A 14120-nucleotide genomic window follows, 5' to 3' on the forward strand; every position below is an offset into this window, starting at 1 on the left:
ACAAACGGAAATCATTTGTGCAATTATGAGTTGGGTGTGTGTGTGATTGTCTCTAAATCGCCTGAACGCTCTCCACTAGGTGAAGTTGTGTTCACAATTTGGAACTTGTGAATTCACGATAACCAAATGAACACAGTTTTAATTACTTCTCGGAATGTTTTGTAATGTTTCTGTATAAATTATGAGTTTTTGAGTCTATCTGGAATTTAAGATATACAATAATATAGATTATTATTCATTACATACTTGTTCATTCTTACTATAGTGATAAAGACATTTTGAAACTGTGTGATAAATTTATTTTGTATCACACATATGTTCGATCTGGACCGGAACTTTTAAATGTGTAATTCCCTTTTTATTTTTCTGCAGTTAGCGCCTTTTATTTACTGACATCATATGATTTACAAATTACGTCACATCACATTTGAAACACTACACAAGGCTGCCGCAGAGTATGATTCTTAACATTAAGCAAATCCATGAAAGGAGTTTTTATCATAGATTTAACAAAGTGTTGTTATAACATTAAAGAAGGTATGTAATAAATACAGAACTTCACATACGTTGTTTTCGTTTCCTATTTAGTGCACTCGTTTATTTTGCGAAAGAACATACCATTTGACTGCTACGAGGTCTCGTGGTATATATTCTTGTGCAAAATAAACTTGTGCAATAAATAGGAAGCGAAAACAATGTACGTGAAGTTCTGTATATATATTTCACATTTAAAAAGACTTCATACATTTTTGTAATTAACTGTACATGGTTTCAGTGATTTGTGATTATTTTTTAAATATTAATTGCATGAACATTTTGATTATTTTAACATGTTGATTGTCAGTGTATATTTTTTAATGTACAGATTCATTTATGATGTACAATATACAGATAAAGTGATAATTCAGCATATGAATAATATTGTCTCTGTACTGTAATGTTGTAGACTGGTGCGTATATAAACTAACATTCAGTAATTACACTTGAGACTTTGTAGTAAATAGGGAACCACATGATACTATATTGTTCAGTGTGTTAATGTAATATTTTTGACAATGTTTTATTATGAACAGCCTTGAATCAAAATACTCTACAGGTGCCATTGGGAATACTTGTTTAATGAGTGAATGTTTCTACAAATGTTATAGGATGAAAAGAATTAGCTACTTACAATATCAACCGTGTCTAGTTATTTTCCATATTAAAAAACATACACCCTCCCTCCCTCTCTCTCGGACTCACTCACTCTCTCTCTCACTCTCACTCACTCACTCACACTCTCCCTCTCCCTCCCTATGCATTTATATTAACTTTTTTTTTAAATTGCCTATGCATTTATATTAACTTTTTTTTTTAAATTGTTCCATAGACCGTACCATATCATAATTCAAACGAGTCTAAACATATAATATATTTTATTTTTCAGTAAATAATCGGAAATCTACTAATATTATTTCACACTTTATTAGTACATGCAAATATATTTAACAATATATACATGTATTTTGAAAACCTGCTATAAAGACCACATCAATCATGTTATTTTGTGTAGGCCTTTTGCATGGCATTTATAGCCAGGATTTCTGCATCACAGATTCTGTATGGAATGTACAAAACAAGTTTTCAATATAACATTCGCGAATTTAATGCAACACAATTCTTAACATCATATAAATAATCCAACACAATAATAAAACCGGTCTTAGGCTCGGAATGCATACAGGGTCTGTGTCATTTCTTCTTTTTTCAGTTGTTCAAACATATGATAGAATATTATTATTATCCACATGGTAACATAAACCGAGTTAATAATAATCATACAAAGCACATGTGTAATAACAAGTGAGATGACGTAAATTTTGGGAAGCGACGTCATAACATGATGTTGCTTGCCAAGGCCTAGCTCAAGACTGCATTTGAAACATTTTGAGTTGGGTCTCTCATAAAGAAAATAATAATATGGATAATAAAGAAATTATTACACTCATGTGTGAGTCGTACTGATTTTACGAAACTCCGCCAGGATTCATGTATTACCCTCGCTCTCGCTCGGGCAATACAAAAATCCTGACACTCGTTTCGTAAAATCAGTATGACACACAAGCTCGTTTAATAATCTCTATGTCTTAACAGTGGTTAATAATATTACCTCAATGAAATATGATATACTAGTACACGTACAGATCACAGTACTAGTTTTACTATGATAACCTGTTTCTCCATTAAAAACAAGAATTCTGCAGAATTGAACGTCTTGCCCACCATAAACTTATTCGATGTCACTGACAGTTGCATCCATAAATGTTCATTTCAATGCATGTTAAACGAAATAAAAAAAATTAAAATAATAATTAAACTTTAAAAAAAACTTTAAACATTTATTTTTTTTCTTTCTAGATGATTGCAGGTATGTGCTATTATTGCATTGGAAACACTGTCTTAACATGCACATATACTGTACAAGAAACTGAAATCAATGAATATGATGAAATCTCATAACATATTTGGTAATTAAAATATTATATAAATAAAAAAATGGACGGCAAACATTTAACAATCCATTAAGGATAAAAAGGTCACGATCAGTCAATATTACAAAAACAAAATGTCTTATGATCTTGTGGAGAAATGGACACGGTAAGAAAAGGTGGATTGTTGAACTCGGTGAAGGATTACAAGATATAAAAAAAACCAAACATTAGTAATTGTTTACTACTAATAAAATAAAACAAATAAATAGATTTAACTATATAATCTTGATATGGACTTCAGCACACTACCAACAGAACTAATAGAGAAATCCCCACTAGCTCCTACCAATAGTAGCACTTTAGGTTGGAGTTCTCAACGCAAAAACGTTTGACAATATGTCACAGATAAAGGAACTTCCACATCCTTTGTTTTATTGCTAGTTAGAACACTTGCGTTTTGTTTCACGTTGATTTCCATCAAACTTGTATCATCCACATGAATCATATGATAATCCATATGTGATAGAGTCTGATGATCATTCCAGAGCTAGATTGATATACAGGTCAAATAAATTTGATTAAAATCTCCAATATATTCAATTCATTTATCTCTTAAAAATACACAATTGTTGATCATGTTGTACACAAACATATTTCAACAATGTTAAATTACTAACCAAAATATAGATAAAGAGGCTTTGTCTTTTTATAAGACCTCATCTCTCAAAATATTTTTGAAGCTCACTTTGACAAAAATGCACTTTTGAATTCCACTGTATAAATATTGACTAAATTGCATAAGAACATTAATGCAAGTGAAGTGAAATAAATGGACGGAATGTGGTCCCAGTGTTTTGGGGACTTTTTTTTATAAATGGAACACAAAAGCTGTCTTCAGTCTTGTAAAGTTGTAAAACAATTTTGAGGATACCTCTGATGAAAATCCTCAGATTAAAATAACTAATTAGAATTAAAAGTCAGATCATCTGAGAAATGGACGGAAGAATATTTTCATTTGTGGTATGCAAAAAATCTTCAATCCTCCATTTTCACTTTGCAGAAAGGACAATATCCATTTTGTAGATACTTCTGTTCAAAATCATCAGTATGAAAGAGCTAAAAAAACAAACAAACAAAAACATGGTATCATTAACTTTAACTTTTTGTATCAGTCTCAAAAACATCAAAGTGAAAAATTTAAAATTGTACACAAGACATATTTTGAACCAGGTTTTAAAACATATATAATTCCAGTTCGTGTACTCTTTTGCTATAAAGTGAAAGTTTGTTTAACAACACCACTAGAGCACACTGATTTATTAATCATCGGCTATTGGATGTCGTAATTTTGACATATAGTCTTAAAGAGGAAACCTGCTATATTTTTCCCATTAGTAGGAAGGGATCTTTCATATGCATCTTAAAGACAGGATAACACATACCATCGCTTTTGATATACCAGTCATGATGCACTGGCTTCTTTTGTTATAAATGTTTGGAATGATCCAAAGTTTATCATGTGACTTAAAAACCTGACATTTATAAATTGTATGAAACTTGGTGTGGTAATGACGGTCTTGAAAGGAACTCACCTTGTTGCATGATGGGCACAGTGTTATGGTAATATCGGGCAGTAAGCTCCTGTAAAACTGATACCGCAGAGGCTTCGGCCACTTCAGAACATACACCTCTGAGCGAGTCATGCTTTTTAGAATGGCCTTGTTCACAACCACTGGTTTGAAGTCGGACGAATTCTCCTAGCAACACAAAACAAGCACAGTACAAATACTGGCTAGCTAAATGTAAATGATAATAGCACAGAATGATAAAAAAAAAACTACCATAAAATCAACCAAGAAAGAATAGTTATCAGTCCATACATACTTATATTACAATTATCAACATTTTCATAAAAGTACAAATTGTATGCTAGCGGTAAGGGGCTTAATACTAGTGTATGTTTTAAAAATATAATATATTATATTAATAAATATTCTTTACTAAATCTTAAATTTTTATGTATGCTTTTGGGATGGAGTTGAGGATCCCCAATAATGTAGTCAATGGTCCCCAAATATTCAATTATCATCTAAGCTTTTATTCAAGCTAGACAAACTAAAACAATTTTAGTGAACTTCCAAACAGAAATGGAAAAGCCATATGTTTTATTATGGAAATGCCAACACTTATTATGCAAAAGAGGTTAGGAAAACTTGAAGCAGAAAAAACATTTAATATCAATTCTGTTCCCTAACCTTTTGACAAATCTATTTTATATTAAGGTTTTTTTCTTCAATAAAACAATTATGGAAGATGTATGTGATAAGTAGTATATATGCACTGGGGCCCTGCCTTACATTGTATGTCTTGAGTCTTGCTTTAAAAGGATCTTCAACCTCTTCTGGTGGTTCATCTCCAAGTCTTAATGTTTGCATGTCTAGTTTACAAATCAAGGAAATAAATCATCATAAACAAGTCTTGTTTTGAGAACATTAATTACAATATTTGAGTTTCGTCATTATGAAACAAAAAAACAATTAGCATACTGATTTAGTTTTCATCTCATCAGAAAAATAATTTTCAGGTACATCATCCTCAAATATATATAATATTAATTTAACACAGTTCTCCTATGATCGGTCTGTTTTCACTTTGTTCTTTTAGTCTCCCTTTAAAAATATCTTCTGAAATGTCTTCTTCCCTCTTTGTTGGGACAGGATGTAACCAAGTGGTAAAGCACTTGCCTAATGTGTAATCAACCTAGGATCTATCCCTGCCATTGGGTCCATTGGTCTATTTGTCTTCGCTTGCTAACTCTCTACCATTACAAAATTTATTTTGTTTAAAGTCACCACTTGAGCATTGATTTATTAATCATTGGCTATTGGATGTCAAACATTAGGTAATTTTGACATCTAGAGAGGAAACCTGCTATATTTTTCCATTAGTAGCAAGGGATCTTTTAAATGCACTATCCCAGAGACAGGATAGCAGATACCACAGTCTTTGATATGCCAGTCATGGTGCACTGACTGGAACAAATTACCACAACAACACTGGCCAGCCATAAGGCACTAAATAATAAAAAATGGTAGTGCAGTATTTGTAGAGATTCTTTATATTAGTAGAAACCATCAAACACACCAAACATGGCCAGGTAGAGCCCAAAGTACATCTACTGAAATTACTGTGTAATAATATGTGGTATAGGTTGCCAAAAACATAGTCACCTATCACAACAAGAGATCAGACAGAAAAAGAAGAAAAAATTAATGATGAAAAATGAACATGATTTAACTTGGAACACGAGAATATAGCTTGTTTGATATGCCTGTGCTGCCATAAGATAAGGATACTGCCCATGCGAGATTCCTGCCAGTGACCGGTGTTCTCCTTCTTCTTTCTCGGTATGGACATGTCAAGAATATGCAGTGCCTCTTCATCTGTGATCCCATCATCCAGGACAAACTCCACCAGCGGTAGCACGTCTGTACAAACAATACAGAGTTTTAACAAAGTCATTTTTTAAAATCACATTATATCTTATAAAGGGACATACCCTAGTTTTTAAACACTAAGGCATATTTTTTTTTACTATTATAGCCATTTTTGATAACTGAAATCATAGTTTACTTGGATGTTATGGTTTAGATTATCAATTTCCGTACATTCGATGTGGTCTTGGTCTTCCTGGTGTTTTTAATATCACAAAATGTATTTATCATATTTTTGAAAACGCACATGTTTCTGAGAAGTACCAGTTATGGAGTCGAGCTTCAGTCTGTTTTTAGAAGGTATTTCATCATTTCAAAGTCACAGACTCGTATTTTACTCAATTGTAATGTTGCAGGTTTGTAGATTAAATAAATTTAGTGTTAATTTTCACGGGTTGAAACTAGGGTCTGTCTCTTTAATTGCACTTATACAAATGGAAAAGCATATAACATGGCCTGTAAAGTACCAGTTGTGGGTCACTGGTTGGTGAGGGTGGGGTGGGGACTCAAAAGGATCATACAGAGATATTAATCCTACAACCTTTTCACAAGCATTCTATTTTTTTGCTGCATTCTACACCAGGCCATTTTTTTTTTTTCAAACCCAATCTTACCAAAGCTGACAAATGAGAAGACGAACGGCTGACTACAGTTGACACACTGATTTCCACAGTTGTTGAAGAGAGGGTTTGTTGTTGAGCAGCGATAGCACATCGGTAACAGTTCCTAGAAAACAAATAAAAAATCTCATTTGCAGGCACTTAATTTTTGTAACTTAATATGGTTTGCAACTCAATATATTTTAAATAATCCCAAATAAATAAGAACTTCATATTTCCTCTTGTTTAGATTTTTGAGTCATATTGATTCCAGTTAAAACATCCAAATAATTTTGTATTCAAGGTATTACACAAACAAAAAATAACATTGGAAACTCAACTCTTTTAAAGATTATTTTAAAATGAACAAAGATTGCTCTTGGTAAAATAATTTTTAAAGAATTAATTTCTGTTTGTATAAAAATATATTTTTAAATTTTTTCTCAAAAACACTAAAAATGAGTTAGGCAATTATACTAAGGGACTAACAAAATTAATCTTTAAAATAAAGTTTATTGAATTAATTTCTCTTTGTATAAAAATACATTTTAATTTTTTTTCTCAAAAACTAAAAATGAGTCAGGCAATTATGCAAAGGGTCTGACAAAATTATTTTTTCTTTTTTTAAAATAAAGTTTATTGATCCCACAAACAAATATTGTAGTGTCAGGGCATAATAAATTCACTAATAAAAAGGTAACCCTAATGCTTTGTGTGCCTACAAATGAAGTGAGACCTACCTCTGCGTCTTGGAATGGCTTTGTCTTGATGGTCAGACTGCCCAGGTCTACGAGTTCCTGAAGGTGTTGTGGAACTCTCACTGTCTGCAGACTCTCGTAGGCATACCGAGCCAATTTAAACGCACTCAGATTTTTACTCTGTTTTGCAAGCGTATAAAGGGCCGCACTGAGAAAGGGTTGAAGAAAACAATTTACTGGAATCGCAGGGCTTCAAATAACTAAATAAAATAAACATTCCAATGTTTTCTGTTGTTTTTTATTTGCATTTTTTCCACCACCATTTTCACAATATACAAACATGTATTACAGTGACACACTTATATATTGTACAAAAGGAAGGATATAAGCGAAATTCACAGATACTTGACTATTCTTGACAATGTGTTTTCACAGAAACATTGAGCTGAATAATACGATAGCCAAAAATGCAGGTGAGGACGGGGGTGAAGGTGGATATCAAGGGTGTTAAAATCCAGCAATGGAATGAAGCAAAAATCAAGTATTTACACTAAAATTAAGCAAATATATGGACTTATGACCAATATGCTGTAGCAAGTTAAAAGAGATACATTTTTCAGCCATGGTAAATACAATAACACAGCATCAACTTCAACAATACTATCTATTTCATGTGATTAATATGTTAAGCCATTGCTGATACAGTTTCCAAAGATTCTTATTTGGCCTGAGAACTCTGTTATTCATGACAACAACCACTCAAAAGCTTGAAAACAGAAAATATCAAAAGATACGCTTTAGATATTCCAGGAGGTATGTCATTGGCAGTTGGCATGGAGTGCAGAAGGAATCTGGACATGTTGAAAAGATCTTCAGGCCGACTTGAAGTAAATGGCTCCACCTGGCAACAAAAGGGGAGATAATTACAGATTGGAAACAAACTTACTGATTATTAAATTCAACATACTCAATGCCTACTACCTAACAACATTTGAGTTTAGAGCACATTTGATGCATACCAAATGTTATCTAGTATATTTAAAAACTAAATGGAGAATAATTATTACACACAAATGTAAAACTAGCTGACTAAATTCAATTTCACAATGGAACATACTAGCCGTTTTGGACAATAGACCAAGACAGGTTTTTTTTATGAAGAGAAATGAGATGTCGGATGAACATATGAAAAGACAAGGAGAAAACTTGGACTCAACTAATATCCCTAGCGGAATATGCCATGGTTTGTGGTCAGGTTAAGTAGAAAAGAAAACACACCTTCAAGAAAATAAAGGTGCATACTGGGAGTGAAATTCTTAAAGCTGTATTTTTCTATGTAGTACAGCAATAAAACAAATATTGGTACAGTCTACTTGACACTTACCACCTGTTTATAAATCACTTGAAAAGCATAATACATCTCTGCTTTTCTCTGAAAATCTGCAAACTTTTCAAGCATTTCATCTTTTTTCGAAGGCTCATCTGAAATAAATGTATACTCAGTAAAACGATAACTTTCAGTATCACTTTGTTATCTTTATTAGTATCACACATTAATTTACCATTGCCATTTTATTCTCTAAAGAACATTTTCCCCCATTTAACACCCATGCTTATTAGAATGGTTTGAACCACAGGCAAAATCATTTCAAATTGTGTTGATATGCATTTTGTGATACATGTATAAGTTTTTAATTTATTACTGTATGAAACACATTAACCCTAATCAACATGAAGTTGGTTCTCACAATTTGTTTTTATCCTGAAATCACAATATATATATATATATATATATATATATAAATTTCTGTTAAAAATATAGATAATGATGGACTGATGTATACAATTTGCATAGCACAATTTGCAGGATAAAAAATTACTGAGCACTTACCAAGACAGCTGTATATAACTTTAATTTTAATAGATTACTGTTGCCTGCAATCTCAAAATATTTTATTATGAACTTTAAATGAAAACAGTAGACTATTTCACTTTAATTTGGGGTTTAAAGAAGCATCCTTTACCATTTTAAAATAATGAACAGTAAAGTAAAAACCAATTTACCTTTTGCAATGTCTAAGCACTGTCTTGCCAGCTTCCAGAAGTAATATCCTGCATCATCGAATCGGCTCTCGGCCACTGCATTTAATGTCAGCTGCTCGAGAACTTTTACTGCCTCAGCCTGGAGGCCTGCCTTGTGGAAAGCTTAAACAGAACATAATCCATACTGGTATAGGGAATGTTCTAGTAAACAAAACTAATACAGACATTATGTACTGGTACAGGGAAATGTCCAAGAAAATAATGCTGATATGGCACCTACTTAAAATAAACCAATAAAGCTATATATTTGTTCAGATAAGTGATCTCTGTAAAGTAGTGTACAGATTTTGAATGGTTTCACCAAAGGTATGCTTTAATTTACATTCAGCCATGACAGTTGTATCACAAATATTTATTATTCTAGCATCAACCAGGACTTCTAGATTATGGTAGCACCACTCGCATGGATAGTGATGGCTAGTGAATTTTTTTGGGTCAAATATTGCAGTTAAGTCTATTTCGTAAATATTAATATCCTGCCCCCCCCCCCCGTTAGTGTTTTTAAGCTCTATCTCCCTCTTTATGTGACATATCCAATTATTACTATTATTTACTAAAATTGTATTAACTTAAGTAAAGTAGGGCTTGTTAATTTTTTATCATGGCTAGCAAATTTGTTTAATTACTGATCCCATGGCTGGTGGAATTCTAGAATTCTAGAAACCCTGCATCAACATAGGATTACTTTTCTTTTTTGAAACTCTGTAATTATTGTCCATTACATTATTGTAATGGTAGTCGTAAGTACTCCACTAATGATTAAAATCTTTGGTATGAATAATATAGATGTTACATTTAACTTTATTGCTGTGTATTTGGAACATCTTGGATGTATTAGATGGTTTCAGAAATCTGTGAGTAACTTCATCAGTTGATTTCCAAAACAATAATTGCCCAATGCATAATACATGAGGGTTATCTCCCATATTTTTGTGAGAAGGTTTTTTTTTTTTCATCAAGTGCAGAATTTTAAAAAGGTATTATATGTACTCAAGATCCATTTTGACACAAATGAGTCCGTACCTTTAGAAATTCATCAAATCATCATCCAACTTTGATTTGGTATCTATGATGATAGATCAATTGTAAATTTCCACCATAATTAGAAAACACTAAAAGATATGTGTGTGCACAGACAGGCACATGTGTTTTGTTGAAAAATTAGTGTTTGATATTTACCTTGTTGTGCCTCCTCAAATCGATCATTCTCAGCCAGCCACTGGGCGTATGGGACGTAAACATTTTCTTTGTACTCAGGATGCTTTTCCACAAGAGTAAATGCCTGGAAAATATTCATGAAAACCAACAATACAGTGATTGGAAAGAGCAGTTTATTAATGATGCAGTTAATATGTGACCTTTTCTTTTGAATAATTTTCATAAACATTTACCAAATATCTTACAAGTGGTAAAAACAAAATCGTTTCTTGGTTAAATCCTGTGATTAAAACTGGTGACATTTCTATTATCTTAAGAAATCAAATATTCGAAGAAAGGAATAAAAACAATTATAATATATCCAACATTACTTAACACATCTTCTTAGATCTATTCATGCATTAACCTGACCTCTCACCCAAGTGCATCTCCTCATTTCCATGATAGTGAGTGAACATGCCCTGTGGTGAGAGGGTAGGTTTAAGTATTCATGAATAGTGCTAACACATTATTGTATGACAGGTTCAAACAGTTTCATCAATGAACAGGGTGTTCTTTGAAAGCAAGGAGTTGTTTGAGGAAAGTATGTTGCTACATTTATTGACTTTTGTTCGGATCGGAAACATAAAATTGTGACATGGAAACCCAAAATATCTATAATAATCATTTTTATTATTCCAACAGAATCGTAAAAAAAATAACAAAAACTCTCCAAATTCAATGCCAGTATACAATTATTGAATTGATAGAATTGACAAGGCTGGTTTCAAGAGGTCGACTTACATCGTCCCAGTGTTTGGCTTCCACCCTCATGGAGATCAGAGCCTTGATATCTCCCATCTTGGTGTACACTTCTCCTGCATAAGCATACTGCTCCATTTTGGCCAGGTGGTTGGCACACCGTGACAATGCCTCCCTATCCGCCTTATCCAGCTTGCGGGCCAAATCAATCATCCTGTGAATTACAATAAATAAGAGCTGCATTTATGAAAGATATTTATAATTTAGTGACGTATAACTACCCGTAATATCTGTGTATACTGAATAATTTATGGCAAATACACTCATGTCACATTTTGTTCATGTTTAAGACTTATAGGTAGTACTAAACCTAATAACTTCTGGCTGGGTCAAAGTTCGAACTTTTGATAGAGAAGTGAACACCACAAGTCCTGTGATTGGTTATAAATATGAGTGTGTTGGTTGCAAAAAAATTAGTTTCATCTGGGCTAAAAATGTATGCAATTTTATTTCATCTAGTACCACTTTGTCAAGTAGCCTTGTGCTTGGGGTACCTGGAAAAAAAAGTACTAAAATTTTGTGCGGAACTAGGGTAGTCATAGATGCTACCCGTTATCTCGGAAATAAGCAGCTTCACCCCCATTTTTTTCTGATTCACTTTAAGGGTGAGGGGTGGTATTATTTATATCTCTTGGCATTTATGTTGGTTGATACGCTGCAGGTAGGAGTTTTAGCCACATATGTTACTATTGTCGTCTATGGGATTTGATTTGGTAGTATACACCTATAGCACATATTCAGTGCATAATAAAAAATATTATGATTTTGTCATTTTATTTAATTAAACTATACTGGTTGACTAATTAGCCGTCACTCGACCATGCAAGTTCACAATGACCTTGACCGTGACAATTATCACTGTACATGGCTCTGAATGGAGTTTGGATCAAAGTTAGCACTGAGGAAAAATTGGTTTTGGCCTATAATTCATACTGTAAAGATTTCAATAATTTCTTTTTACATGGTATTTGACTTGCCATATACAACTGCTCTTAAATATGGTATTACATATAGGCAACCTGAACTAAGATTTTAATAGCAATTTATTTTTATATTAAAAATAACGTGCCAATACTGGGTTAATGTCTTTAGTTTCCATTAACATAGTTAATTTTTCATGTATAAAATTCTGAAAACTCAAATTTGTAAAGAACTTGATTTTTATTGTCATTTTGACATATTTATAGGGTGCTAAGTTATATTTTAGACAAATTTGTAGTTTTCTGCAAAAATTTAAGTAAATTTGAAGAAAAACTTTACCAAAGACTTAATTAAATTTGTTGTCACTATTGTGCCTTCTGTTCTTATTTATACATAACAATAAGCTTGTTAAACATATCTTTAGATCTCCAGATCAATTATTTTGTTAAATAATCACTTAGTTTGCTCTCATGAAGAGCATTTTAAATTTATACTAGATTCAGAACCAATTTGTTTCAGATTTGATTATCTGCCTTGGAGTAAGTTGATAATTTAGTTTATTGTTAAGGCTGTAATATCCAATGTTACTAGCTAAATACAATGTTGGATTACAGATTGTAGGAATACATCCAATATACTTATTGTATTCATCTGGATTAGAAAATAATACAAGAAAACAGATGTTTGGGTAATTATGTCAGTTAAAAATAGTTTTTTTCAGTAATTAATCAAACATAAATGTGTGAAAGCTGGATGGTAATTCCAGATATCACAAATATTAAAACCTCCAACTACAGTAGGGTATATATAAAATATAGTCAGGAATATTGGTGGCTGCCAATGGTTTTGATGGTTCATTGTGAAAATCAGCATGGCCGAAGGATTTGAAATTCCCACACCTGGTAACTTGAAGACACCCACACCCAGCATACAGGATTTCAACCCAACACTGATGTTCAGGACATTAAGTCATTACTTCATACAGGTACAGTCATCTTGGTGTTTTCTTCCTCAGACAGTGTATTTTTTTAATACTGATATTTCTTTGATGTGCCTGTTAAGGTCTTCATAATCTAGGGGTCAGTCAAGTGCATGTGTTTTAATGGAATAGTTAAAGGAGTAGAGGTACTCTGACTATCTTTGTTGTCTCTACATATATACCTACGTACACACACCCAATTGACAGTAAATATCATCAGGAGTTTTATTTTAAAACATTTTGTTGTTTAATGTGACATATTGCATTTGTACAAAACTGTATGCAATATATATGCCTTATTAGGTGTACATTATATTAGGTTGCACTGTAGAAACAACAGTTTCTGTGAGGTTGTCAGTTTATGTCAGAATACACCAGATCCTGGTTGTCATAAAAACACATAGCTGGACACTTTTTGAAAAAGGTATGTTATCAGTATAGGTAGTAGTAAACCAAATAACTTCCGGCTGGGTCAAAATTCGAAGTGCACCCAACTTTTGATAGAGAAGTGAACACCACAAGTCCTGTGATTGGTTATAAATGTGAGTGTGTTGGTTGCAAAAAAAAATTAGTTTCATCTGGGCTAAAAATGTATGCAATTTTATTTCATCTAGTACCACTGTGTCAAGTAGCCTTGTGCTTGGAACATGTATGAGGTACCTGTTAAAAAAAAAAAGTACTAAAATTTTGTGCAGAACTTGGGTAGTCATAGATGCTACCCGTTAGCTCGGAAATGAGCAGCTTCACCCCCATTTTTTCTCCGATTCACTTTAAGTGTGAGGGTGGTAGTATTTATATCCGTGGCATTTATGTTGGTTGATATGCTGCAGGTAGGAGTTTTAGCCACATGTTACTATTGTTGTCTATGGGATATGATTTGGTAGTATACACCCTTT

The 14120-nt window shown here is 32.6% G+C and overlaps 1 protein-coding gene across 1 annotated transcript in view; it reads right to left on the minus strand.

Moving 5' to 3' along the window:
• Window positions 1-1400: 1400 nt before the first annotated feature.
• LOC121367996 (intraflagellar transport protein 122 homolog) overlaps window positions 1401-14120 on the minus strand; it is a 34920-nt gene continuing 22200 nt past the window's right edge. The window contains exons 18-28 of the mRNA XM_041492486.1: window positions 11307-11478; window positions 10545-10647; window positions 9327-9467; window positions 8647-8744; window positions 8057-8163; window positions 7305-7470; window positions 6580-6691; window positions 5828-5959; window positions 4829-4908; window positions 4064-4228; window positions 1401-3587 (exon numbers count right to left, since the gene is read on the minus strand). Coding sequence (XP_041348420.1) covers window positions 3507-3587; window positions 4064-4228; window positions 4829-4908; window positions 5828-5959; window positions 6580-6691; window positions 7305-7470; window positions 8057-8163; window positions 8647-8744; window positions 9327-9467; window positions 10545-10647; window positions 11307-11478 — 1357 coding nt within the window. The 3' untranslated portion in view covers window positions 1401-3506. The remainder of the gene's footprint in view (window positions 3588-4063; window positions 4229-4828; window positions 4909-5827; window positions 5960-6579; window positions 6692-7304; window positions 7471-8056; window positions 8164-8646; window positions 8745-9326; window positions 9468-10544; window positions 10648-11306; window positions 11479-14120) is intronic.

The sequence above is a fragment of the Gigantopelta aegis genome, chromosome 3 (assembly GCF_016097555.1).
Source record: "Gigantopelta aegis isolate Gae_Host chromosome 3, Gae_host_genome, whole genome shotgun sequence".
In the NCBI taxonomy this organism is placed as follows: Eukaryota; Metazoa; Mollusca; class Gastropoda; order Neomphalida; family Peltospiridae; genus Gigantopelta; species Gigantopelta aegis.